We start from the raw sequence: 23,819 nt of genomic DNA, 5'->3' as shown, positions 1-23,819 counted from the left end.
ACATAATGATAATAACTGTGGTCTTTCTGTGGCACTTACTACGTGCCAGGCACTCTACTGAGCTCTGGGGTGGAGGCCCAGAGAAGTGAAGTGACTTGCCCGAGGCTACCCAGCAGACAAGTGGCAGAGCCGGGATTAGAACCCAGGTCCTTCCGACTCCCAGGCCCGGGCTCTATCCACTAGGCCAAGGTGCTTGTACTGGGAGACTTACAGTCTAGCTGACAGGGACGAGTGAATTAGGCCTTGCACGGCCCCTGGCTCTCATGGGGCTCACAGTCCAAGTAGGAGGGAGAACGGGAGAACTGAGGCACAGCCAAGTCGATTTGCCCGAGGGCGGACAGCAAACCAAGTGGCGGGGGCAGGTTTAGAACTCAGGTCCTCCGACTCCCAGGCCTGTGCTCTTTCCGCTAGGCCAGGCTGCTTCTCGTCTGCAAGTGTTTCGGATGTTCAACGCCGCAACAGCCGTATGGGCCTTCGACCTGGCACGGAGTTCGAGGTTTCGGTGTCACTACGCTCGGGCTTGCGGTCTGCCAAAAAAAATCACGTGTTCTGCTTCACGTGGACATTCTGTTTCCCTCGCCTGTCCATCAGTGGACGGGAGTCAGAGGTCACAGGTTCGAATCCCGGCTCTGCCACCTGTCAGCTGTGAGACTGTGGGCAGGTCACTTCACTTCTCTGGGCCTCGGTTACCTCATCTGTAAAATGGGGATTAACCGTGAGCCTCGGGTGGGACGACCTGATTACCCTGTATCTACCCTGCTCTGCACATAGTAAGCGCTTAACAAATACCAACATTATTATTATTAGGCAGCAGAACTTGGTGTCTGCTTTCCAGTCTCTGTCAATGGTTTTTATTGAGCACCTACTGTGTGCAGAGCACTGTACTGAGCGCTTGGGAGAGGCTACCGGACCAGAGTCGGTCAGCACGCTCCCTGCCCGCAGTGAGCCGAGGGTCCGGAGGGACAGTCTACAGTCAATCGATCAATGGTCTTTATTGAGCGCCCTACTAAGCGCTTGGAAGAGTACGCTATTACGGAGTCGGTAGCCGCGGCCACCGCCCGCAAAGAGCTTACGGTCTAGAGGGGGAGACGGACGTCAAGAGGAGCAAATCAGTCATTTATAATAGACGATTTAAAGGGCGGTGCCTAAGCGCCGTGCGGTTCGGGGCGGGGTGAATATCAAATGCTGATGAGACCCTTCGGCTGCGGTCGGGGTTTCCCAGCTACGGTCCGGTACGTCGCTTTCCATTTTCTTGGGATTTACTATCACACTGTAGCGCTAGGATGATTCCATTATAAAGGAATCTGGGATCGTTCGGAATCATAATCTTCTTGCGGGGGTGACTAAGAACACTGTCATCCGCAAATAACCATCCCCGAACAGACTCGATAATGCCTCCGTTTTGCCGGGAGAGTTTCCCAAGCGGATCAGAGGCGTATCCGGAGTCCGGTCGGTGAAGCGACTCGGCGGCGGCGGTATTTCTGAGCCCTTACTATGCGCAGGGCACTGTACTGAACACTTGGGAGAGGACAGTGTGAGAATAAAATAGAGTGGCTAGACAGTCCACGTCCTCTGACTCCCTAGCCCATGCGCCTTCCACTAAGCCACTCTACTGAGCGCTTACTCTGCGCAGAGCACTGCGCTAAGCGCTTGGGAGAGTCCGCTACAGCAGAGTTGGTGGACGTGTCCCCTGCCCATAACGAGCTCACGGTCTAAAGGGACAGTCAAGCCATCAGAGGCATTTATTGAGCGCTTACTATGTGCAGAGCACTGTACTGAGCGCTTGGGAGAGTCCATTAGAGCAGAGTTGGTGGACGTGTCCCCTGCCCATAACGAGCTCACGGTCTAAAGGGACAGTCAAGCCATCAGTGGTATTTACTGAGCGCTTACCATGTGCAGAGCACTGTACCGAACGCTTCGGGGAGGACAACCCAACAGAATTGGTGACACATTCCCTGCCCAAAACAAGCGGATATAGCCTAGAGGCACAGTCTACAGACAATCAATCAGTGGTATTTATTGAGCGCTCACTGCGTGCAGAGCACTGTTTTGAGCGCCCCGGGCAGAGTCGGCAGACTCGCTCCCTGCCACGAGACAGAACCTACCTCCCAGTCCCGTTGGATTCTGCCGGCGGTGGCGAGAGGGGCAGGGGAGCCTCTTTAAACTTCTGATTCGACTAATCGGCCCGTGGGACGTGGCCTGAGGATCCCCGCTGAACTGTGCTGAGCGCCGGGGTAGGCACAAGGTCGTCAGGTGGCCCCCCGTGGGGCTCACAGCCTTCGTCCCCATTTCACAGACGAGGTCACTGAGGCACCGAGAAGCGAAGCGACTCGCCCCAAGGCACCCAGCTGACACGGGGCGCAGCCGGGATGAGAACCCACGACCGCTGACTCCCCAGCCCGGGCTGGATTGTCCATTCCAAGCGCTTAGTACAGTGCTCTGCACCTAGTAAGCGCGCGATAAATACTATTGAACGAATGAATAAAACGGGGATGAAGAGCGTGAGCCCCGTGCGGGGCGGGGACCGTGTCCAACCCGCTTAACCCGCATCTCCTCCGGCGCTTAGAGTAGTGCTTGGCACATAGTAAGCGCTTAACAAGTGTTCTTGTCATTATTAGGCTAAACAGGAGCGCTCATACCAACTGCTCATAGCCAAATCCCGTCCCCGCAGGGCAGAGCTAAAGAGGGGAGGGCCGAGGCGGCGTCTGAGATAACCAGGCCGGGCCCGATGCTGTTAGACGGTCACTAAAGGAGTTATTTTGCTGTTATGTGCTGACCTCGAAGTGATCAAAATAATTTCAGGGCCGCCGCGGGATCTTTTTCCCCAAGCATCTCCGTTTACCCTTTAAATCATCAGAGCCCCGGGAGGAAGGGGGGGACGCCGCCCGTTCCGAAAAGGAAGGCCGGCCGTCTGCGGACCGCTGGGATCCAGAAGAACGCGGCTCCCTAATTCCGGAAACGAAAGACCCGTTAAATACTTAATAGCCCTGGAAAATCGCTGCGTCGAGAGGCGGCCCGGGGGGACCCCAAATATCGATTTCTCCTCTCGGCACCGCTCTAAGCCGAAAATGGAGCCGGCTATTCGGTTCGGGGACGGAAGAGCCGGGGCCGGGGGAGGCCGACGCGTCTCTCCCCCGGGTGCCGTGGGAGTCGCGGGGGCCTCGGATCGCAGTAGAGCGCTCCGCCCGGAGTCAGCGCCCAATAAATGCGACCGAGCGATCCAAGGACTCTCCGGGATGGCGGCGGAGGCCGTGGGGAGAAGCGGGGTGGCCTGGGGGCCAGAGCCCGGGCCCCGGGCGTCAGCGGGACCTGGGTTCTAATCCCCACTCCGCCACTCGTCTGCTGGGTGGCCTTGGGCAAGTCACTTCTCTGCGCCTCAGTTATCTCATCTGTAAAAGGGGGATGAAGGCTGAGAGCCCCATGGGGGACAGGGATCGTGTCCAACCCGATCTGCAGGCCGGGGCTTAGTACGGCGCCTGGCGCACACAGAGCGCTTCACGACAACCGCAGCGATGATTATCATGAATAAAGACCTGGGTTCGAATCCTGGCTCCACCACTTGTCTGCTGCGGGACCTGGGGTTCCCTGGGCCTCAGTTCCCTCATCTCTAAAATGGGGAATAAGACCGTGAGCCCCGGGTGGGACGAGAGATTTTGTCCGACCCGATCATCTGGTATCTGTCCCACCACTTAGTACAGCAGCCGGCACGTAGCAAGCGACGAACCGATACCGTAAAAAAAACCCTGCCGGAGAAGGGGGGCAGTCAGACAGTCGCATTTATTGGGCGCCCCCTGTGTGCGGAGCACTCGGTGTCCGAAGCGCTTGGGAGAGTACACCGTAAGAGTAAACACTTCCCCTGCCCGCGACGAGCTTGGAGTCTGGAGCGCGTACCGCGTGCGGAGCGCCGTGCTGAGCGCTCGGGGGAGGGCCGTACCCCAGCGCCGGCAGACACGTTCCCGGCCCACCGCGCGTACTGTCGGCGGAGCGCTGTACCGAACGTTCGGGAGGGTGCAGAGGAACACGAGGTGGTAGAGAGGTTCCCTGCCCGCAGCGAGCTTCCGGTCTGGTTTTCGGCCGGTCTGTCTCCTGGGCTTTCGGTATTTTAGGCTCCTCTGACTCCCGCTGCCTCGCCTCGGAAGCAAGGCCCAGATTCCCGGGGAAGGCAAAGCCCTCCCCGTTCGTATCGGGCAGGCAGTGACCACCCCCCACCTCCCAAGCCTTCCTGAAGGCCCCCCTCCTCCAAGAGGCCTTCCCCGACCGACCACCCCCCTTCCCTGTCGCCCTGGTCTGCTCCCTTCCTTCACACCGCCACCTCGGCCCCGCGGCGCTTACGTCCGCATCCGGAATTTACAGATTTATATTGGCGTCTCCCCCTCTAGACTGTAAGCTGGTGTTGGGCGGGGAATACGTCTACCGGCTCTTCTCCTGGGCTCTCCCGAGCGCCCAGGACAGTGCTCTGCACACGGTGAGCACCCGGTAGGCACGATCGGCGGATAAAATATAGAGTCAAACACACCCTGCAGCAGACCCGACTGCATCGCGGAGCTTGAAAACAAATTATTCGGGTCTTTCGGCATTCCAAACAAATATCTGGTCGGCTTTCTGGTCAGTCGTATTTATTGAGCCCTTAGTGAAGGCAGAGTACTTTTCTAAGCGCTTGGGAGAAAGAAAAAGAAAAAAGCAAGGTCCCCCTCCCCCCTCTTTCCCCGCAAACTCCTTGTTGGCGGGGAACGTGTCTACCAACTCTGTCCTACTGCACACGCCCGAGCGTTTAGTCGAGGGCTCCGCACGCAGTAAGTGCTCCCTAAGTACCGGTGACCGATGGACGGACTGTAATCCAGTCCCTCTAGCTCCCGGTGGGCAGGGAACGTGTCTGCCGACCCCGCCCAGGCGCTCCGTACAGTGCTCTGCACGCAGTAAGTGCTCAGTAAACGTGATCGACTGACCCCCACCCCCCACCCTCAAGAAGCTTACATTTAACTGGGAGAGTCAGGCGGACCGAAATTATTTACAAGGAGGAAGAAGCAAGGAGGGGGAAAGATGAATAATTAAGTAGATTTATAAGTGGATACACGGGCACGCTTCAGCAGCGGTAAGGGTGGCCGAATCATCTTAAGTGCTTAGAGTGGCTGTGGGATGAGACTCTCTGGGCAGCGGAGCTCAGTGGGTAGAGCCCGGGCCTGGGAGTCAGAAAGTCCTGGGTTCTCCTCCCGGCTCCGCCACGTCTGCTGGGTGACCTCGGGTGAGTCGCTTGACCTCTCCGAGCCTCAGTCCCCTCTGCGGTAAAATGGGGATCAAGGGCGCGGGCCCCGCCGAGGGACAGGGACCGGGTCCGACCGATTAACCCGTTGCCGCTTCGGTGCTCGGAGCGGTGCCTGGCCCAGAGCGAGCGCTTATCAGGCGCCGTAATCGTCCTTTCTCTCCCGAGGGCTCCGCGGAGAGCGGGCGCTCCATAAACCCTCCCGCTCGAGCGAGAGAGGAGATCGCGCAGGGAGGTGGGATTCGGGAGGGATCCCGGAGCCGGGGCGAGCTGCCGTCTGGAGGAACGGATGGGGCGGAGGAAGCAGTCGGAGGCCTCGGAGATGAGAGCCAGGGACAGAGATAAAAGCAAGGGAGCGAGCCGGGGACGAGGCGGCGGAGGGAGCGGATGTGCAAGGAGGAGAATGCCGGCGGGGGCCTCTGAAGCCGGAGGGCGAGAGCTTCGGCTTGAAAGGCAGAGGAGGATGGGCGGTCAACGGGGGCTTTCTGCGGAGCGGAGGGACGTTGGAGAAAGACGATACAGACCGTCGAGCGCAGTAGAGAACGAAGCAGGAGGAGGCTGCGGTAGGAAGGCCAAAAAGACCGACAGGCCCCTACTCTCCCGACCTTCAATCACAGAAGGAGCAGCGCTCTCAGTCCCGCCTAACAACGCTAACTGTCGCGTTATGTTAAGCGCTCACTGTGTGCCGGGCGTTATGATCGTCGTAACGACGGCATTTGCTGAGCCCTTACTATGTGCCAAGCACCGTTCTAAGCGCTGCGGGGGGGGGCGGGGGGGATACAAGGTCGTGAGGTTGTCCCGGGTGGGGCTCACCGGTCCTAACCCCCATTTTACAGCTGAGGGGACTGAGGCCCAGAGAGGTGAGGTGACTCGCCCCAAGTCACACAGCTGACAGGCGGCGGAGCCGGGATCAGAACCCCTGACCGCCGACTCCCAAGCCCAAGCTCCCGCCACTGAGCCACGCTGCTTGTCGTGTTATTGTACTGAGCGCCTGGGCCCAGACGCGAGCACCTCGGGTTGGACGCGGGGCCCGCCGCCCCGATCCCCGGTTTTACAGATGAGGAGACCGCGGCGCAGAGCAGCGACTCGCCCAAGGCCACACCGCAGATGAGCGGCGGAGCCGGGACGAGAACCCCCGACCTTCTGACTGCCAGGCCCGGGCTCTATCCGCTACGCCGTGCTGCTCCTCAAGGCCTTTCCACTCGCAGAGCTGATAGAGTGATTGGAATTTTATGGAATTTATTAAGCGCTTACTATGTGCCAGGCACCGGGGTGGATAGAAACTAATCGGGTTGGACGCGGTCCCAGGTCCTCCTGGGGCTCACGGACCGACGCCCCAGATGGAACGTCTCCCGCGGGCGATCCGACGGTTGGGCTGGCCGAAACTCCGAGTGGGAAGGCCTGATTCCCAAGCGATACCGGAGGGAAAAGATCCGAGGGAAACCGATCCGGGAGCTCTCCCCCAGGCCGGCGTGACGGAGGGTAGGGGGTGAGGGGGCGGGGGAGGAGGTGGGGGAGACGGGATCGTCGCAAGGAAGTGGGGACTGCTAGGAGATCCGGCCTAGGGAGCAGAAATTCCCTCTGCGGGCCCCGGGGTGGTATGAAATCACCGTCCACCCCCTCCCCCCACCGCGGGCCGGGCGGGCAGCGGGCCTGGCACTGAGACCCCATTGTTCCGGGGGGGGGGGGGGGGGGGGGGGGGGGGGGGGGGGGGAGCCGGGCCCACCCGGCCTCGGAGCAGAGCCGAGAATTCCCAGACGGCCCCTCGGGCCCCGACGCGGCCCGCCCGGCCCATCCCAGAATAAACGGGAGTCGATCGACGGGGTCCGGGAACCTCACCGTTCACGGGGCCGGTTTTCCCCGCTGGGGGACGGGGGCGGCGGCTCGCCAAGCGGGGTGCGGATCGAATCCTCCTTCGGTCCCCTCCTCCGGAAAATGGAGACTGAGACCGTGCACCCCACGTAGGACGGGGCCTGTGTCCGGCGCCATTAGCTCCTGTCCGCCCCGGCGCTTAGCACAGTCCCCGGCGCGCAGCGAGAGCTTCACGGATACCATAAGAAACAGTCGCTTCACTTCCCTGGGCCTCAGTTGCCTCATCTGCAAAATGGGGGTGAAGGCTGTGAGGCCCGTGTGAGACATGGACTGGGTCCAACCGGATAACCCCAGCGCTTAGTACAGCGTCTGGCACACAGTAAGCGCTTAACGAACACCCTCAGAAACAAGTGGCCTCACTTCTCTGGGCCTCAGACTCCTCACGCCGTCTGTCTCCGCCGACTGTGAGCCCGTTGCTGGGTAGGGATTGTCCCTCTCTGTTGCCGAATTGTGCCTTCCGAGCGCTCAGTACAGTGCTCTGCACCCAGTAAGCGCTCAATAAATAGCACTGAATGAATGAATCTGTAAAACGGAGGTGAAGACTGTTAGCCGCACGTGGGACAGGGACTGCGTCCAACCCACTTAGCTTGAATTCACCCCTGTGCTTAGTACAGAGCCTGGCACATAGTAAGCACTTCGCCAATACCACAGAAACGTTATTTCACTTCTCTGGGCCTCAGTTCCCTCATCCGTAAGACGGGGATCGAGACCGTGAGCCCCACGTGACCCGGGGACCGTGTCCAACCCCACTTGCTTATATCCACCCCAGCGCTTGGTACGGTGCCTGACACCTAGTCAGCGCCTAACAGTTATTATCAGTATTATCGCTGTTATTAGAATCTTCTTAAAAGCACATACATCTTGAGAAGGAACACGGCCCGGTGGAAAGGGCACGAGTCCGGGAGTTAGAGGACCCAGTAGAATCCCGGTTCTACTGACTGCTTGCAGTGGGACCCCGGGCAAGTCACTGAACTTCTCTGTGCCTCAGTTTCCTCAACTTTGAAATGGGGATTCAATACCTGTTCTCCCTCCTGCTTAGACTCTGAGAGTCACGCGGGGCAGGGACTGTGTCCAAATCTGATCAACTCGTCCCTACCCCAGGGTTTAGGAGAGTGTTTGACACGTAGTAAAAAATGCCATGAAAAAAAGGATTTCCCCGACTAAATCCTCTTTTTCCTCTACTCCCTTTCCCGTCTGCATTGCTTTTGTTCTCGGATCTGTGTCCATTTAGCACTTAATATTCACCCCACCCTCGGCCCTACGGCACTTACGAACGTATCCGTAATTTCTTTCTATTGATGTCTATTTCCCCCTGTAAACTCTTCCGGGCAGGAAACGTGTCTCCCAACTCTGCTGTGTTGCACTGTCTCGAGTGCTTAGCACAGTGCTCTGGCCACAGTAAATGCCACCGATCATTGACTCGAGACAGGCGCCGGTGACGTTTTCCTCTAGGGAAGGCCTCTCTCCTCAGAAGTCAATCGTCCGGCATCGATTCTTTCTTTGGTATTTGTTCAGCGCTTACTCCGTGCCAGGCCCCCGTACTGAGCACCGTGGTAGATAAAAGCTGTTCAGGTTGGACACGGTCCCCGTCCCACACGGGGCTCACGGTCCTCATCCCCATTCTACAGGTGAGGTCGCCAAGGCCGAGGGGAGTGAAGCGACTCGCCCGGGGTCACACGGCAGGCCAGTGGCGGAGCCGGGATTAGAACCCAGGTCCTTTGATTCCCGGGCCTGAGCTCTTCTACTAGGCCACGCTCTTTTCCACCCAATCTGGAATAAAGATAACTGGCAGTGTCCAAATTTCCTGTCCTGCCTTGAGTCATTGCTTCCCTACGTTTAGGAACAACAACAACAACAAAAAAACGTATATATACTTTTTACCTACACCACTCATGCGCGTATTTTTCGATTACATATTAAAATTAGTCATTTATTCACATGGGTGTCCCCTTCTGGACTGTAAGCTCATCAGGGGCAGGGAACGCGTTTACTAATTCTGTTGTGCTGTCCTCTCCTAAGCGCTTAATACAGTGCTCTGCAGGCAGCGAGCGCTCAATAAATACCCCTGATGGATCGACTGACCACAGACTGTCCCTCTAGACCGTAAGCTCATCGTGTGCAGGGAATGCCTGGCAATTCTGTTGTGCTGTCCTCTCCTGAGCGCTTAATACAGTGCTCTGCAGACAGCGAGTGCTCAATAAATACCCCTGACTGATGGACTGGCCACAGATCGTCCCCCTAGGCCGCCCCGCTCAGTGCGTGAGGGGAATGTGCCCGGTAATTCTGCCGAATCGCCCTCTCCCCAACGTTTAACACAGTGCTCCGCAGACAGTAAGTGCTCAATAAATACCACCCACTGACTGACCGACTACAGACCGTCCCTCTGGACTAGACGCTTGTGGCGGCCAGGGAACGTGCCCGCCGCCTCCGTTCCGTCGCCCTCTCCCGCGCGGCTCGCTCCGGGGCCCCGCACGCAGTCAGCGCTCAGAAAGTACCGCTGCCTGACCGCTGGATTCACCGTGACTGGAAAAATAATCACGGCGCCGTCTGTCCGTCACCTCCCGCAGCAAGCCTGACCCTGGGGTCAGTCCTCGACCTGCAGATGGTGGGCAACGAGGTCGTCGGCCTGGAGATGTTCTTCAAATCCTGGCTGCAGGACCAAGGGGCGGACCGGGAGCACCTCCATCTCTTCCTGCCCGCCGCCACGGCTGCGGACCCCGCCGCTCTCCCCGGGGCCGCCGACACGCCGGGTAAGGAGGGCGACCCCGCTGCCGGTCGCCCGGGACCACCGGCCGCCGGGCCGCCTTGGCCTGGCCGTGCCCCTCCTCCCCCCCCCCCCCCCCGTCTAGACCCGAAGCTCCTGGCGGGCAGGAAACGTGTCTGTGGGCGGGGGACGTGGCTGCCAACTCTTCCGTTGCCCCCTCTCGAGCGCTCAGCTCAGTCCGCCGCACGCGGGAAGCGCTCGATAAATGCCGCTCGCTGACTGTAAACCGTCCCTCTCCACTGGAAGCTCGCTGTGGGCAGGGAAGGTGTCTACCCACTCTGTCCTATCGACTTCTCTGGCGCTTAGTACAGCGTTAGGCACACGGGAAGCGCTCGGTAAATACCGCTCACTGACTACGAACAGTCCCTCTCCACTGGAAACTCGTTTGGGCCGGGAACGTGTCTGTGGGCAGGGAATGTGTCTGCCCGCTATTCTACTGCTCTCTCTTTAAGCTCTCTTTGAGCCCAGTCCGCGGCCCACGGGAAGCGCTCGATAAATACCACTCACTGACTGTAAACTGTCCCTCTCCACTGTGGGCAGGGAACGTATCTACCAACTCTGTCCTATTGTCCTCTCTCAAGCGCTTAGTACCGTGTCAGGCACGCAGGAAGCGCTCAATAAATGCCACTGATTGACTGATCGACTGGCCGCCGTCCCTCTAGAAGCTAGATGTTGGCAGGGAACTCGTCGACCACCTCTCTGGTCCTCTCTCAAGCGCTCAGTACGGTGCTCTGCACACTGTAAACGCTCAATAAATACCGCCGATCGGCCGATTAACTACAGACGGTCCTTCTAGACTGTAAAGCAGTCATTGCGGGCAGGGAGCGGAGCTGCTAATTCTGTTGGACCGGACTCTCCCAAGCGCTTAGTACAGTGCTCGGCACACAGGAGGCACTCAATAAATACCGCCGATGGACTGACCGACAAAAAACCCTGCCCCTCTAGACCGTAAGCTAGAGGTAGGCAGGGAACGTGTCAACCGACTCTGTTCTACAGTCCTCTACCCAGGTGCCGAGTGCGGTGTTTTGCATTCATTCAATCAAATCTACTGAGCATTTACTGTGTGCAGAGCACTGTACCAAACGCTCGGGAGAGTCCGGTGGAACAGCAAACGGAGAAATTCCCCGCCCCCAAGGAGGAAAGGCCAGCCGCCCCGGAGAATGATCCCAGATTCCTCTCTCCCCCCAAAATTCCTCCCTCCGGGCAGGCGAAATTCCCTCTCTCCCCTTGCTAGCCGCGGCCTGCTCGGGGCTCCGTTAATCCATCGGTGGTATTTATTGAGCGCTTACTGTGTGCAGAGCACTGGGCTAAGGGCTCGGGGGAGGACCAGACAACAGAGTTGGCAGACACGTTCCCCGCCCGCAAGTAGCCTACGGTCTAGAGGGACAGTCAAAATCAATCAAGGTTTTTCTAACTGAGCAATTACTGTTGTCGGAGCGACGTGTTAAGCGCTTGGGAGAGCACGACAGGACAAGAGTCAGTGGAGACGAGTTTCTTGCCCTGAAAGCGGCCAGGTGGAGGATTCACGACGACGACGATCCTCACGCTGAGAAGCAGCGTGGCCTAGTGGCCAGAGCCCGGGCCTGGGAGTCAGAAGGACCCGGGTTCTAATCCCGGCTCTGCCGTTTGTCTGCCGGATGACCTTGGGCAAACCAGTCGTTCGTTCATGAATTTTATATATATATAATGGTATTCATTAAGCGCTTCCTATGTGCCGAGCCCCGTTCTAAGCACTGGGATAGATACGGGGTCGTCAGGTTGTCCCACGAGGGGCTCACCGTCTTCATCCCCATTTGACAGATGAGGTCACTGAGGCACAGAGAGGTGAAGTGACCTCCCCAAAGCCACACGGCCGACAAGCGGCGGAGCCGGCGTTAGGACTCAGGACCGCTGACTCCCAAGCCCGGCTTCTTTCTACCAAGCCACGCTGCTTCTCCCATAATAAATAATACATTCCTCATTTAAATAATAATCATCGATGATAAATAAATCCGACCTCTCGAGCGCGTCCCGTGTGCGGAGAACTGTATTAAGCGCCTGAGAGAGTACCCTGAAACGAGAAACGGACACACTCCCCGCCTACGGCGAACGCGCAGCCTAGAGTCACCTCACTTCTCCGGGCCTCAGTGACCTCATCCGTAAAATGGGGATGAAGACCGTGAGCCCCCGTAGGGGACGGGGCCGGTGCCCAAGCTTGTATCTACCCCGGCGCTTAGTACGGTGCCCGGCCGACCCCGCAGGCGCTTAGCAAGTGCCACGTCTACCCCTCTAGAGGGTAAGCTCGTCGTGGGCAGGGAATGCGTCTGTTTACTGTTGTACTGGACTCTCCCAAGCGCTTAGTACAGTGCTCCGCACACAGTAAGCGCTCAGTAACTACGACAGTGAATATTGTCACGGTCCTGAGAAGCGCGGCATTTCAACGCCCACTCGGCCCTGGGCACCGCACTGAGGTAGCTCGAGAACCGCGACTGAGTGACCGCTACCGCGACGACCGCGACGGTCGCGGCACTGAAGCGCCCGCTCTGTGCTAAGCGCTGCACGCAGGATTGTCGCTGGCTTCTAACTTGTCCCCTTTGTCTGGAGTGTGCTTGAAATGTGACATTCAGGAGAGGATGCTCAGCCCATCCCTGCTCGGCGGACCCGCCAGCGGCCCGGGGAGGAAAACCGGCGGCGGAGAGGACTTGCAGGCCTCCTACCAGATCACGGCCCACCCGGGCGCGCCCCTTTACCGACTCCACGTGATAAGGTACGCGGGGGCCCGTCCCTCATCCGAAGAATATCTTCTCTCTCTCCTCCTCCGCCGCGGGGCCGTCGAGGGAAGGGAACGCGTCCGCTCGACGTCGTCGAGGCGGAGGAGCTCGGAATCGAGTCAGGGGATTGGAAGGGAGGAGGAAGGCCCCGTCCCCGGCCGGGATTCCGGGGTCCCCGTGAACCGGGAGGCTCCGGTCATCCCAACTCTCTCCCATGGGGTGGGCGGGGGCGGGAAGGGGCTGCCGGGACGAAGAGGGCAGAGGCGGCGTGGCCCGGCGGACGGAGCCCGGGCCCGGGCGTCGGACGGACCTGGGTTCTAATCCGCTCGTCCGCCGCGTGACCTTAGGCAAGTCGCTTCACTTCTCTGAGCCTCGGTTCCCTCATCTGTAAAACGGGGACCAAGACGGTGAGCCCCGCGCGAGGCCGGGACCGTATCCAACCTGACGAGCTCGGCTCTCCCCCAGGGTGGAGGGCAGTGGCCGGCACGGAGTAAGCGCTTACGTACCGAAAGAGAAAAAGAGGATTTCGGAAAGAGTGTGGAAATACTATTTATGAAGCTCTCAGGCAAGCGCAGAGAAGAGTACCAGAGGGCCGGGGAAGAACACACAGGTGGGACTTGGATGAGGTCCACGGTTCTGGAGGGACCCCCGATCTAAAAAGAGACACCCCAGGCACTGTACTAAGCGCTGGGGTAGATTCAAGCTGATCAGGTTGGACCCGGCCCCTGTCCCACGTGGGGTTCACAGTCTTCACCCCCATTTAGTGGCATTTGTTAAGCGCTCGCCATGTGTCGGGCAGTGTACTAAGCACTGGGGTAGATCCAGGCCGAGCGGGTTGAATACAGTCCCTGTCCCCCTTGGGGCTCCCGGTCTTCATCCCCATTTTCCAGAGGGGGGGGAACTGAGGCCCAGAGAAGTCACACGAGTCGCCCGAGGTAGGGTCAGATAGTTTTTTTGAAGCGTCTCTGGTGCCGAATCGTACTTCCCAAGCGCTTAGTCCGGTGCTCTGCACACAGTAAGCCCTCAATAAATACGAATCAATCAATCAATCAATCAATCCATCCATCTGGGTCTGGCCGGGTGAAGCCGGGGGGCTGGCGCCCTCCGGTGGCTCTGCCCAGAACCGCGCGATCGACTGCCAACACCGCCATTTCTCTTTGGTTAGTCAATCGGTGCTATTTATCAAGCGTTTACTACGTGCACGGCACCCGTATTAAGCGCTTGCGAGAGCACGGTGCGGCAGAGTTGGTAGCCCCCGGCCCTCCCTCCTCTAATCCGACAATGACCGGCCCTCCCCGCAGGGCCTTACTGCAGGCCCATCATTCATTCATTCGATCCTATTTACTGAGCGCTCACTCCGTGCGGAGCCCTGTACTAAGCGCTGGGAATGGACAAGTCGGCAACAGGTAGAGACAGTCGGGCCGCCCACTGACGGGCTCACGGTCTCAACTCCTCCGGGAGGCCTTCCCGGACTAAGCCCCACTTTTCCTCACCTCCCCCTCCCTTCTGCGTCGCCCCCGACTTGCTCCCTTGGCTCTTCCCCTCTCCCGGCCCCACACCACCTACGTCCACGTCTGTCCTTTTATTTATAATGATAATAATAATAATAACAGTGATGGCATCTGTTAAGCGCTTACTATGTGTCAAGCACTGGGGAGGATGCAAGGTGATCGGGTTGTCCCACGTGGGGCTCACGGTCTTAATCCCCCTTGAACGGGTGGGGGAGGTCACTGGGGTCCGGAGAAGTGAAGTGACTCGCTCAAGGTCACACGGTGGATGAGAGACAGGGCGGGATTAAAACCCAGGTCCTCCGACTCCCAGGCCCGTGCTCTATCCACTAGACCAGGGTGTTTCTCAATCCCAGGACATAATCCGGGTTCCCCCACTGGCCTGCTGGGTGACCCTGGGCAAGTCAGTTCACTTCTCCGTGCCTCAGTTACTTCATCTATAAAATGGGGATTAAGGCTGTGAACCCCACGTGGGACAGGGAGTGGGTCCAAACTGATAATCTTCTCTCTACCCCAGGGCTTAGTACAGTGCCCGGCCCATAGTGAGTGCTTAACCGGCACCATCTTTTAAAAGATGACTGAAGTCTTATCTTTCACCTTGCTTCAAAATGGTAATCAAGTCGGCATCTTCCGAGGAAGAGATTAGGTAGACGTTCAAACAGTGTGTGTCCTCCATGCTTACGGGCTGCAGGGAATCTAGAATCCAGGCACTTTGCCAATTTTCCTGGGAAGGAAGGAAGGAAGAAAGGAAAATAGAAAGGAAGGGAGGGAGGGAGAGAAGAAGGGAAAGGGAAGTGACTATTGAGGCACTTTCTAAATAGTCGGGGCAAACACTGCACGTTGGAAGGTTTTCTGTCTTTTCCACAACCCGTCTTCAATCAATCAATCGTATTTATTGAGTGCTTACTGTGCGCGGGGCACTGTACTCAAGCGCTTGACGACAATATAACGGACGCATTCCCTGCCCACAGTGAACTTACGGTCTAGAGGGGGGACATGATAAATAGCGAGTAGCACATACGGAAACATTTTTAGTTTCTGTTTCGATTGCAGAAAGTCCGTTTAGGAGAATACTGAAGTGTTGTGGCCGTCTCTTCAGGATTCCCCCCCCCCCCCCCCCGTTTCTGAAATGAGTGTGGGAACAATCTTGACCTTTCCATGGGACCCTGCTAGTGTCGGAGAGCCAAATTTGGCCAGAGAACTAGGACCACGTAATGTGTTTGCTTCTTGGTTTGCGGCGACTCGTCTCTGCTCTCCCAGGTTCCTTATCCTGATGGGTGAACTTGTCTCTTGTAAACTTGGTAAACTTCTGACAACTTCTCTTTTGTCTGAGATATGAGGTGCCGAGAGGTGTTGTTCAATCAAAGAAGGGAGCGAGGTGATCTTGTGGCTTAAAAGCTGATGGTGAGGAGTTTTTGTTTGATGTGGGGGTGGGCGGGCAACCCTTGAAGGTTCCTCAGGACTGGGGAGACCTGTCCTGGACGCTTTGGTCGGCAAATGATCCAGGGAGCAGAGTGAAGGGTGGACTGGAGTGGGGAGAGTCAGGAGGCAGGAAGGTCAGCAAGGAGGCCGATGCAGTGAGCGGAGCAGGATAGGATAATAATAATAGTAAGGGCTTAACAAATATCATTACTACGTGCCAAACACCGTTCTAAACACTGGGCCTGGATTCACACGGTAGCACTCTGGATGGAGAGGAGAGGGAGGATTTTAGCGATGTCGTGAAGGTCGGAGCGACAGGATTTGGCGACAGATCGAATACGTGGGTTGGATGAGCGAGACGAGTCGAGGTTAATGCCGGGTTGACGGAGTCAATCAGAGCACTCGTTTTACGGGAAAGAATACTTTTACGTCCGAGTGATTTCCATCAGCTGGTCTCGGTGACTTCATTTGACCGTGCCCAGTGCCTTGAAGGCTGGGTGGCAAGCCGTCCAGAGTTCTGAGACCTAATATTTGCCTCTCCCCGTGCATTAATATTTTTAGAACGAGTGAAATCTATCTAAACTGTACTCAGAAACCGGCCTGCCATTTCTCAGAACTAACTTGTGTTGTTGCGAGCAGGGAACTCCGTCTACCCACTCGGTTATACCGAACTCTCCCAAGCGCTTAGTACAGTGCTCCGCACACAGTAAGCGCTCAGTAAATACCCTCATGATCGGTTGAACGGAAAGGCTACGTCCCGCGCCCGGCCCGGAGCGCCCTCCCCCTTCATATCCAACAGACCCCCGCTTCAAAACCTTATGAAAATCCCATCTCCTCCAGGTCTTCCCTGTCTAAATCCTCATTTCCTCTTCTCCCTCTCCCTTCCGCGTCGCCCTCGCACTTGGATTTGCTCCCCTTTTTCGCCCTTCCCTCAACCCCTCCGCACTCACGCCCGTATCTGGAATTTATTGATTTCTATTCACGTCGATCTCCCCTTCCGGAGCATCAGCTCACTGTGGAGGGGGAACACCGACTCGGCTATGTCGTCTCCTCCCAAGTGCTTAATACAGTGCTCTGCACGCACAGAGTGCCCAATGAATGCCATCGGGCGAAAGACTCTAGACCGTCCCTCTAGCCTGGAAGCTCGTTGCGGGCGGGGAATACTTCTCCCAACACTGTGGCACCGTATTCTCTCAAGTGCTCAGTTCAGGGTCCCGCACACAGTCAACGCTCGAGAAATATCACCGATTAAGGAACGTACAGCCTAGGGGAGTCCTGTATCCTGAGCGTGCACCTTTGTACGGCGATGGGTTTGTGTTCGAATCCTAAAGGTGGAATCTGGAGATGTGGCGTGTGAGCGGAGTACAGTTAAGGTAGCTCAAAGTGCATCAAAGAGCAGTTACCCTCCCGACCGTACGCGCGTTGCGGGCAGGGAACGTGTCCGTCTGCTGTTCTGCTGGGCTCTCCCCCAGGCTGAGTCCGGTGCTCTGCACACAGTTAGCGCTCGATCGATACAACGAGTTAAGCGGCGGCTGGGCGGCAGAAGAGCAGAGGGAGCACTCCGTAGACGGTTGGGGCCGTCGGAGTCGCGGACGCCGGCGAAGACTTAGGTCTTTGCGTGGGGGGGGGGGGGCGGCTCACCGTCACTCTCATCTCTCAGGGCTCTGCGATCCAAGGGGGTGTGCGAATCGGTGCTCTACGGGCTCCCGCTCATCCTCCGCCCCACCGGCTGCTGGCAACTCGACTGGGACGAGCTAGAGCAGAACCAGCATCGCTTCCACGCTCTGTGCCACGCCCTGCTGGTGAGTAGCCGGGGGCGGGGGGGCTGAGGAGGACGAGAATGAGGACAGGGATGGGGAGGAGGACGAGGAGGAGGAGGAGGAAGTGGAAGACAACAAAGATGAGGAGGATGAGGAGGAGGAAGAGAAAGGGGGGGATGAAGAGGAGGAGGGCGAGGATGTGGAGGATGAGGAGAGAAGGATGACGGTGACGAGGAGGGTGAAGAGGAGGACGGCAAGGAAGACAAAGAGGATGAGGAGGAGGAGGAGGACGAGGAGGAGGAAGTGGATGAAGAGAAGGATAACGAGGACGAGGAGAAGATGAGAAGGACAAGGACAACAAGGAAGACAAAGGACAAGGAGGAGGAGGAGGAGGTTGAAGAGAAGGATGACTACAAAGAAGAGAAGGCTGACGAGGAGGAGAACGTGGACGACGAGGAAGACAAAAAGGACGAGGAGGGCGAGGAGAAGGAGGAGGAGGGCGAGGAGGAGGAGGAGGAGGTGGGAGCAGTTGGGGCTGGAGCTGATGCCTATCTACTATCCCGAAACGGAGCGTCCAGGCTCCCACAGAGCAGCCAAAGAGCCGAGGGATCAATTCCACCTGGTTTGAGGGCTCTGTCGAGAGAGAGGGAGAGAGACAGAGCCTTCCAGACCGCGCTCTGGAATTCGGTGCCCTGCAGCTTTAAGACGAGCAAAATGCAGAATTAGAGAAGGGAAAAGTCACTTCCGCCTTTTCCCTCTTGCCAAGCTGGACTGAGGGCTTCAACCCGGCCGTGGCCTACGGGCCGGAGCCCGGGCCTGCAAGTCACAAGGCCCTGGGTTCTAATCCCCACTCTGCCACCTGCCTGCTGTGTGACCCGGGGCAAGTCGCTTCACTTCTCCGGGCCTCAGTTACCTACTCTGTAAAATACCGGGATTAAGAGCGTGAGCCCGATCCGGGACTGGGAATCGTGTCCAACCCGATGAACTCGTATCTACCCCGGCTCTCGGAACGGTGCCCGGCACATAACGAGAGCTTAAACGGTACCGTAGCGGTCGTCACCCTAATGGCCGTGGGCCCGTCTGGCCCGGCCGACATTTTCCGGCCCGGCGGCCCGGGCCGCGTCATCTGAGGCTTTGCCTGCCCACGTTAAGGAACGGAATAATAATGACGGTGGTATTTGTTAAGCGCCGACCACGCGCCAAGCCCCGTACTAAGCGCCGGGATCGATACGAGCCGGGCGGTTTGGATCGTGTCCCCGTCCCACGTGAGGCTCCCCGTCACAATCCTTCGTTTTACAGATGAGGTACCCGAGGGCCAGGGAAGTGGAGCCATCTGCCCAAGGTCACCCAGCACGTGTGGAGGAGCTGGAATTAGAACCCAGGTCCCTCTGACTCCCGGGCTGTGGGTGCTAAGCCACGCCGCTTCTTGGGGTGGCCTCGGGGACCGCCCGATCCCAACCGGGCCCTCGGCTGCCCGCCGGGGAGAGCTCCCGCCAACGGCGAAACACCTCCGTCATCTTCCCGGAGAGGATTGCGAAAGGAAACTCACTGGAGGAACGAGGCTGCTTCTTCCCCATCTGGAAGAAATGAACGCTGCCCCGATTTCCTCCCTTCCCACCGGCCCCCTTTCCAGGCAGGGCCAGCCCAAGGCCGTGACCGGTCGCGTTATTTCCGCAGGCGTTTAGTACAGAGGAAGCGCTTGGCGAGAAGCAGCGTGGCGTAGCGGATGAGAGTCCGGGAGGAAGAAGGTCATGGGTTCTATTCCCGGCTCCGCCGCTTGTCTTCTGTGGGGGGCTTGGGCAGGTCACTTGACTTCTCTGGGCCTCTGCGACCTCATCCGTAAAACAGGGATGAAGACGGTGAGCCCCACGGGGGGGGGGGGGGGGGGGGCGGGGACTGCGTCCGACCCGATTTGCCTCTCTCCACTCCAGCGCTTAGTACAGTGCCCGGCACACAGTAAGCGCTCCACAAATCCCCCAACTATTGTTATTACCCGGAGTCCGCCCGCCCCACCAGGTGTCATCACACAAAGCAGCGTGTCCCAGTGGCTAGAGCCTGGGAGGCAGAGGGACCTGGGTTCTAACGGTAATAATATTGATATTTGTTAAGCGCTTACTACGTGGAGAGCACCGTTCTCAGCCCTGGCGTAGATACAGGGTCATCGGGTTGCCCCACGTGAGGCTCACAGTCTTCATCCCCATTTTCCAGATGAGGGAACCGAGGCCCAGAGAGGTGAAGTGACTCGCCCACAGTCACCCAGCTGATGAGTGGCAGAGCTGGGATTCGAACCCATGACCTCTGACTCCCAAGCCCGGGCTCTTTCCCCTCAGCCCCGCTGCTTCTCTATGCCCACTCTAATGCTTCTCTAACGCCCACTCCCTCGCTTGTCTGCTGGATGACCTTGGGTAAGTCACTTCACCTCTCTGCGCCTCAGTCACCTCATCTGTCAAATGGGGATGAAGGCCGCGAGCCCCACGTGATCACCTCGTATCTACCCCAGCGCTTGGAACGGTGCTTGGCTCGTAAGAAGCGATTCGAGACCCTAATTATTGTTATTATTCTAACTATAGCTCAATCCAACTGGCAACAAATAGGTATTATTTAGTAGGCACTGGAGTGCGGGGCCTTAAACTAAGCATTTGGGAGGGGTCAAAAGAGTTAAATAATAACTGTGGTATTTCGATCGCATTGATTGGGCGCTTACTATGTGCAGAGCGCTGTACTAAGCGCTTGGGGACTACAACAGAATTAACAGACCCCCTTCCCTGCCCATGATAAGACTAGAGGGGGAGACGGACATTAACGTGACTAAATAAGTCATTTCTAATCTACACGCATCTGGTTAAGCGCTCACTATGTGGCAGGCACTGTGCTGAGCGTTGAGGCAGTGTCGCCCATCGCTCGGGGACGGGTTCGAGAATCCTTGCAACTAGGGAAGAGGACCCGAGTGGAGGGCTGAGCCTTGCAAAATTTACTCCGCCCAGCAAATGGAACTTCTCTTTATGGAGGAATATAATTATTTAACCTTTTGGACGAGGGAAATGGAACTTCCCACCGGAGAGCCATTCACTGACCCCTTCCCGGCCTCTTGGAGAGCACCCAGGTGTCCTCCGTAAACGCTTCCCACCTGGGCAGAATTCCCATACGCATTAGCTGCCCTTTGCAAAGCACGAACGCTTTCCACTCGGGAAGAATCCACGTATGCGTCCACCACCCACTGTAAAGCACCGAGCTCCCGTCCGTAAACGCGGCCCACTCGGGAGGAACTCACTTATACGTGACCCTCTCGTTGCAAAGCGCCTACATCCGGTCCACGAAATGCTTCCCACCTGGAAAGAATTCACATCTGCACGTTAAAAAGCACCTAGCTGCCCTCCACGACCGCTTCCCACTGGAGAGGGATTCACGAATCCGGTACCCACCCGTTTCAGAGCACCCACGAGCGTTCAGCAGGACACTCACCCGTCCCACGGCCTGGTGCCGAGGGCAAAATGCGCATCCGGGGCCGAGGGTGAAGGAGACACACACAAAAAAAAAAACCCCTGCAAATCGCAAACCTCTCGGCACAGAACATCGCGGGTGGCAGATATTTATCAGCTGTGCCCCAAGCTGTTCCGGCCTTCCTCCTTCCACTTGTCCAATCCCTACCCGCTTCCCCTCCTCCTCCTCCACACCTTATTGGATCAGCAAGGGGGCGAGATGATAATAATTATTATTATGGTTTTTGTTAAGCGCCTGCCGTGTGCCAGGCACCGTACTAAACGCTGGAGAGACACCTACCTCCCCCCTCCCGGCCTAGGATGCGGAGCAGTCTGGGTTGCGCGATTCCGCCCACGCTTCCGAATCCCGCTTTGCTGGTTCGGGAAGTCACGGAGAGGGTCGGGACCTTGAGATGGCAGGTGCCCGAGTTTACCTTGGCACGGGTAGAGACGAGCTGATCGGGCGGGACACGGTCCCCGTCCCGCACGGGGCTCACGGTCTTCGTCCCCCCGTTGCCAGATGAGGAAACTGAGGCCCGGAGAGGTGAAGTGACTTGCCCACGGTCACACAGCACGAGGCCTTTGAGAAGCAGCATGGCATAGTGGACGGAGGACAGACCTGGGAGTCAGAAGGACCTGGGTTCCAATTGCGGCTCCGATTCCCTTGTATCTACCGCAGCGCTTAGAAGAGTGCCTGGCACATAGTAAGCGCCTAGCAAATACCATCATCATCATCATCATCATCACTTGCCTGCTGTGTGTCCTTGGGCACGTCGCTTAACCTCTCTGAGCCTCAGTTACCTCATCTGTAAAATGGGGATTCATAATAATAATAATAATACCGGTGTTGGTTAAGGGTTTACTATGTGCCAAGCACTGTTCTAAGCGCTGGGGTAGAAACAAGTTAATCAGGTTGTACACAATCCCTGTCCCACATGAGGCTCATTCTCTTAATCCCCTTTGTAGAGATGAGGGAACTGAGGCCCAGAGAGGTGAAGTGACCTGCCCAAGGTCACACAGCAGACAGGTGACGGAGTGGGGATTGGGACCCGCGACCTCCGAACCCAAGCCCGGGCTCTTGCCACTAGGCGATGCTCCGTTCCATGAGATTAAGACCGTGAGCCCCATAGTGGGACATGGACTGTGTCCAACCTGATGACCCTGTATCAACCCCAGCGCTCAGAGCAGTACCGTTAAAGAAGTGGCGGAGGCAGGATTGGAACCCAGGTCCTGTGACTCCCAGGCCCGGGCTCTTTCCACTAGGCCACGTTGCTTCTCGATGACAAAAATCCCTGCTTTCGAAGAGTTTACAATCTAACGGGAGGCAGGGGGAAACAAAATAATTACATATTGGAGGAAAAAGAGAAGAGGAAGATAAATGCGTGGGTGAATAGCACGGCACGGTGGCTACAGCCCGGGCCCGGGAGTCAGAAGGTCATGGGTTCTATTCCCGGCTCCGCCACTCGCCTGCTGGGTGACTTTGGGCAAGTCACTTCACTTCTCTGGGCCTCAGTTCCCTCATCTGGAAAATGGGGACTGTGAGCCCCGCGCGGGACGGGGACTTTGTCCAGCCTGATTAGCTTGTATCCACCCCAGCTGTTAGGACGGTGCTTGGCACGTAGTAAGCGCTGAAAAAATATCACCGTGATTATTAACTATTATCATTCACTCAGCCAGTCGTATTTATCGAGCGCCTGCTGTGTGCAGAGCCCTGTACACTAAGCGCTCGGAAATGGTTGTCGGTATTAAAAAACAGCATAGGCAGATCGAGATATACGAAAGTGCTCCGGGGGGCGGTGGGTGCATAAGGGGGTGGGTCAAAAGCGCTGAGGCAACAGTCGGCGGGATCGGACAGGGGAGGAGAGAAGACTGGAGAAGGAGCGGGACTTAGTGGCAAGAGCCCGGGCTGGGGAGTCAGAGGTCGTGGGTTCGAATCCCGCCTCCGCCACTTAGCTGTGTGACCGCGGGCAAGTCGCTTCACTTCTCCGGGCCTCGGTGACCTCATCTGTCAAATGGGGATGAAGACTGTGAGCCCCACGTGGGACAAGCTGATTTCCTCGCATCTCCCCCCGGTGCTCAGAACAGTGCTTGGCACCTAGTAGGCGCTTAGCAAATACCATCGTGTACTCTTATGATAAACCCGGGAAGACCTCCTAGAGGAATCGGGAGTGTAGGAGAGCCTTGAAAGACGGAGTGGAATCTGACGGATCTGAGGGGGGAGGCAGTCGCCAGCAGGAGGGAGCAGGCGGACCCCCGGGGGGGGATCTGAGAACAAGGCACGATAAGAACGATGATGATGATGATGTTGGTTTCTGTTAGGCGCTTCCTATGTGCCGAGCACTGTTCTAAGCGCCGGGGGAGATACGAGGTGATCAGGTTGTCCCACGTGGGGCTCACAGTCCTCATCCCCATTTTACAGATGAGGTCCCTGAGGCCCCGAGAAGCGAAGTGACTTGCCCAAGGTCACATGAGCTTGGGAAGCATGAAGAGTGCGAGCTGGCACATGGCGGGAGAAGAGAGTGGATAAGTCAATTCGGACCACGTCTCCCCGCTCCTTAATAATAATAATAATAATGATGATGATGATGGTATTGGCTAAGCGCTTACCGTGTGCCAAGCCCTGTTCTAAGCGCTGGGGGAGATACGAGGAAATCAGATTGTCCCCCGCGGGGGCTCACGGTCTTCATCCCCATTTTACCGATGAGGTCACTGAGGCCCAGAGAAGTGAAGTGACTGGCCCAAAGTCACGCAGCGGATAAGTGGCAGGGCAGGGATTAGAACCCACGACCTCCGACTCCCAAGCCCATACGCTTTAATAATAATAATAATAATGTTGGTATTTGTTAAGCGCTTCCTATGTGCCGAGCACTGTTCTAAGCGCCGGGGGAGATACAGGGTCATCAGGTTGTCCCACGTGAGGCTCGCGGTCTTCATCCCCATTTTCCAGCTGAGGTCACTGAGGCCCAGAGCAGGGAAGTGACTGGCCCACAGTCACACAGCTGAC

The 23,819-nt window shown here is 57.4% G+C and overlaps 1 protein-coding gene and 1 long non-coding RNA gene across 2 annotated transcripts in view; one reads left to right on the top strand and one right to left on the bottom strand.

Annotated features, from left to right (window-relative positions):
- Positions 1-23,819, top strand: part of LOC100085525 (meiosis 1 associated protein) — a 39,143-nt gene that overhangs the window by 7,836 nt on the left and 7,488 nt on the right. Inside the window, exons 4-6 of the mRNA XM_029063926.2 lie at positions 9,700-9,882; positions 12,480-12,642; positions 17,237-17,378. Coding sequence (XP_028919759.1) covers positions 9,700-9,882; positions 12,480-12,642; positions 17,237-17,378 — 488 coding nt within the window. The remainder of the gene's footprint in view (positions 1-9,699; positions 9,883-12,479; positions 12,643-17,236; positions 17,379-23,819) is intronic.
- LOC114811316 lies at positions 17,639-21,347 on the bottom strand. The gene is made up of 3 exons (XR_003758998.1): positions 21,250-21,347; positions 20,608-20,665; positions 17,639-17,969 (listed from the first exon to the last, which is right to left on the bottom strand). It is a non-coding gene; the product is annotated as an uncharacterized LOC114811316 (long non-coding RNA).

Source organism: Ornithorhynchus anatinus, chromosome 4 (genome assembly GCF_004115215.2).
Source record: "Ornithorhynchus anatinus isolate Pmale09 chromosome 4, mOrnAna1.pri.v4, whole genome shotgun sequence".
NCBI classification, from domain to species: Eukaryota; Metazoa; Chordata; class Mammalia; order Monotremata; family Ornithorhynchidae; genus Ornithorhynchus; species Ornithorhynchus anatinus.
The sequence above is the reverse complement of the archived record's forward strand: the minus strand, read 5'-3'. Positions and strand labels throughout refer to the sequence as shown.